General features: G+C 50.7%; 1 protein-coding gene across 1 annotated transcript; it reads right to left on the bottom strand.

The window, feature by feature from the left end:
- Positions 1-1,393: 1,393 nt before the first annotated feature.
- Positions 1,394-3,433, bottom strand: maml3 (mastermind-like transcriptional coactivator 3). Its single transcript, XM_070441591.1, has one exon. It carries the CDS (start codon positions 3,338-3,340, stop codon positions 2,219-2,221), a length of 1,122 nt encoding a protein of 373 aa, XP_070297692.1. The 5' UTR covers positions 3,341-3,433; the 3' UTR covers positions 1,394-2,218.
- Positions 3,434-3,695: the final 262 nt, after the last annotated feature.

Raw genomic sequence — 3,695 nt, 5'->3', positions numbered from 1 at the left:
ATTTAATAAATCGTCCTTCTTTATTGGTTGCTGAGTGCTGCTGGCTATAGGGGAGAGAGAGAAGGAGAGGGAACGAGGGGGAAGAGGAGGAGTGGGGACTGTAGGCATATCATGAACAAGAGAGAAAAGAGAGAGAGAGAAGGGTTACGACTGAGAGTGTGTCTGTTTAAAGGGAAGGAGAGAGAGAGAGAGAGAAGGGGATACGGACTGGAGTGTGTCTGTTTAAAGGGAAAGAGAGAGAGAGAGAGAGAAAGGGGGATACGGACTGGAGTGTGTCTGTTAAAGGGAAGAGAGAGGGAGAGTGTGTCTGTTTAAAGGGAAAGAGAGAGGGAGTAGTGTCTGTTTAAAGGAAAGAGGAGAAGAGAGAGTGTGTGTCTGGTTGTAGAAGGAGAAGAAGAGGAGAGAGAGAGAGAAGGGGTTACGGACGGGAGTGTGTCTGTTTAAAGGGAAAAGGGAGGAGAAGCAGAGGGTGTAACACACACCTCCATCTCTAATTGGACAGTAATTCACTGTTGTCATGAGCTAATGGGGTTGTATCCCCTCTCTAAAGGGCCAAGCGCCACGTTTAATGCCGCTCGCCGCCTCTCCACTTCGATAACACACTGAAGCCACACAACTCCTTCGACAGCAACACACACACACACCGTTGAGCTTAAACACACAAAAAGACTCCACTCAACACAGTCACTTTTGGCATTCAAACATAGTAATTTAGCTAGCATTAGCATTTAGCAAGCTAACCAACCCTTAATCTTAACCACTAGCTACTAACTACACGGTAGCTCAACGTGTAGCTCGATAACTGAGGGTTGTTTAGCGCCTCATCATTATCAAGCTGTGATGGATTGCCACCCTATTGGGCTAGCGCAGCTGCTACGCTAACCAAAGCTAGGTTAGCAAAACAAATAGCCCCCAGCTAGCCGCTATGCCTAGTAGTGCAGAGAGGTACTCCAATCTTGAGCTCAACTGTGACGCGATGGGGATATGAAGTACGGATTCCGTTAAGCCTAGCCGTAAGCCCTAAAGACCACCGATAGACTATCAGGAGGGAGGAGCAGGAAGAGGAGGGATGAAGGAAAGAGGAGGGAGGAAGAGGAAGAGGAGGAGGAGAGGAAGAGGAGGAGGAGGAGAGGGAGAAGAGCAGAGAAGGATCTGCTGGCTTGTGGTGCAAAGACATCAATACCTTTCACCATTTTATCTTGCCAGTACTACTGTAGCTTGTTACTGGGGCAACCGCCGTCCGGCGCATATTTATCTTGCCAGTACTACTTGTTACTGGGGCAACTCGGGCGATTTATCTTGCCAGTACTACTGTAGCTTGTTACTGGGGCAACCGCCCGTCCGGCCATTTATCTTGCCAGACTACTGTAGCTTGTTACTGGGGCAACGCCCGTCCGGCCCCATTTTATCTGCCAGTACTACTGTAGCTTGTTACTGGGGCAACCGCCCGTCCGGCGCCATTTATCTTGCCAGTACTACTGTAGCTTGTTACTGGGGCAACCGCCCGTCCGGGCCTTTTATCTTGCCAGTACTACTGTAGCTTGTTACTGGGGCAACCGCCCGTCCGGCGCCATTTTTATCTTGCCCCGCCGCCAACCGCTGCACCTTCTAGAAGTGTTAAAAACAAAATCAAGGTTCTAGAATCAGAATGTTTCCAGGACGAACTGTCAGTTAGAGAGAGGACGGATCGTCTCACCTTGGGCTCATTTTTAAAACAGGATTCCTGACTGAAAAATGTAAACTACTGTTTGGATCTGTAAGCAGATTTATAGTAGACAGAGGAGAGATAGACGGAGAGATTAGTTTTCACCAGAACACTAGTTCTCCTCTCTCAAGGCCAAACAATAACCAGAAACAACTGTTGAGGCCTTGTGCTGAGAAACATCGCCGTCTGTGATGCTTGTCTGAGCATTGCAAATGGGACTCCCATTTCTAAATCCACACTGTAGAAGCACCAATACAGAAGAAAAAAAACCAGAACCAAAATGGACACTAGTTTCATCAATTCCACATTGTACAAACAAACAGAAGCCAAGATGGCTCCCGTTCGGCACGACACAGTAATCACCACTATTCACACTGTAAAGTTCATCCAGAAAAACAACCAGAGCCATAATGGTGCTCCAATTCAACACAGTAAAAAGCTCTACACAAGCGTACTACCTGTAAGCCATTCTCCAGAATCACCAATCCCACACAGTAAAAAGCTCTACACAAACTAAACCAGAGCCAAAATGGTTTTCTGCTCCAGTTTCACCAAATCCACATGACAAAGCCTGCAACAGATCCAAAATGGCCTCCGTCCTACCTGTCCGTGGGGCTGCATGGCGCTGTAGGGCATGCTCTGGTTCAGCACCTTCTGCTTCATCAGCAGCATCCTCTTCTGCTCCTCGCTGAGGTGAGCTGTCTGGCCCGGGATTGGTCCCTGGGTCTGACCCGGCCCCGCCCCCTGTACCCCTCCCTGCTGCATGTATGGGGGCATCATGGGGTTCTTGACCTGTGACCCCATGGGCGGGGTCATCCTCTGCCCCATGTGATCCACCCCCATGGTGCTGAAGTGACTCAGCGGCTTTGTGTTGTTGTAGGACAACATGGCTGCCGTTTGTTGTTGTTGTAATTGTTGTTGTTGTTGTTTAGAGAGGGTGTTCTGTTGGGCGCCCATGTTGTTTGTCTGTTGTTGTTGTTGTTGACTTAACATGCCCATGTGGTTGTGGGGGTTCTGAGGGAGGTAGTTGTTCATGGGAGCTTTGGGGCCGTTGCTCGAGGTCATCCCAGCCACCAGGGGGCCCTGTGGGCCAGGGTTGAAGGCTTGAGGTGGGTACATCATTGGGCTGTTGGGCTTGTCCTGCTGGTTGAAGGCTTGAGCTGGGTACATCATTGGACTGTTGGGTTTGTCCTGCTGGTTGAAGGCTTGAGGTGGGTACATCATTGGGCTGTTGGGTTTGTCCTGCTGGTTGAAGGCTTGAGCTGGGTACATCATTGGGCTGCTGGGTTTGTCCTGKTGGTTGAASGGACCAGAGGCGTAGGGGCTGGTTGGKGCGCCGGCAGGCGACCAGTTAGCCTGCTGCTGCTGTTTCTGCTGCTGCATTAGCTTAGCACGCTGCTGTGCRGCCATGGCTTTCAGTTGCTCAGCAGGCGACAGTTCAGAGGTCACRGGCCCAGGCCCTTGAATTCCAGTGGGGACTCCAGGGCCATTGGATCCTTTACCCGCCTGGCCCACACCTTGGCCTGGGTTCATCATAAATCCATTCCCTGGTCTGGGTCCGGCCTGCGTCTGGGCCTGGGTGGGTGTCTGCGGCGACCGGGCCACACAGTTGGGGAGAGGGGAGCCTGAGGCCATGGCGACCTGTGGGGACTGCTGCAAAGGCTGCTGGGGCGGTGTTCCGTTGGCGGCGGTGGCAAACTGAGGGCCCGAAGACGACGGCCGGACCTGAGGAGAGGCCGTTTCATTTGGTTATTCAGAAATCATTACATGACAGAAAACAGCTACATTTCATATACCAGAGTAACATGGACAACATACTGTAATCACAGGCAGTAGAGGCACAATCACATTTCAAATCACATCATATTCAACCAAGACCACAATCACTTTCTCTCTGTCACATCTATTCTGACGGAACTTACGGGTCCTTGAGGAAAGTTTGTTCAGCATACGTGAGACTTTGAAACTTGTTACGTAGGTGTCTTTCCTC

Source organism: Salvelinus sp. IW2-2015, unplaced genomic scaffold (genome assembly GCF_002910315.2).
Source record: "Salvelinus sp. IW2-2015 unplaced genomic scaffold, ASM291031v2 Un_scaffold4333, whole genome shotgun sequence".
NCBI classification, from domain to species: domain Eukaryota; kingdom Metazoa; phylum Chordata; class Actinopteri; order Salmoniformes; family Salmonidae; genus Salvelinus; species Salvelinus sp. IW2-2015.
Note: the sequence above shows the minus strand (reverse complement) of the source record. Positions and strands in the feature narration are given on the sequence as shown.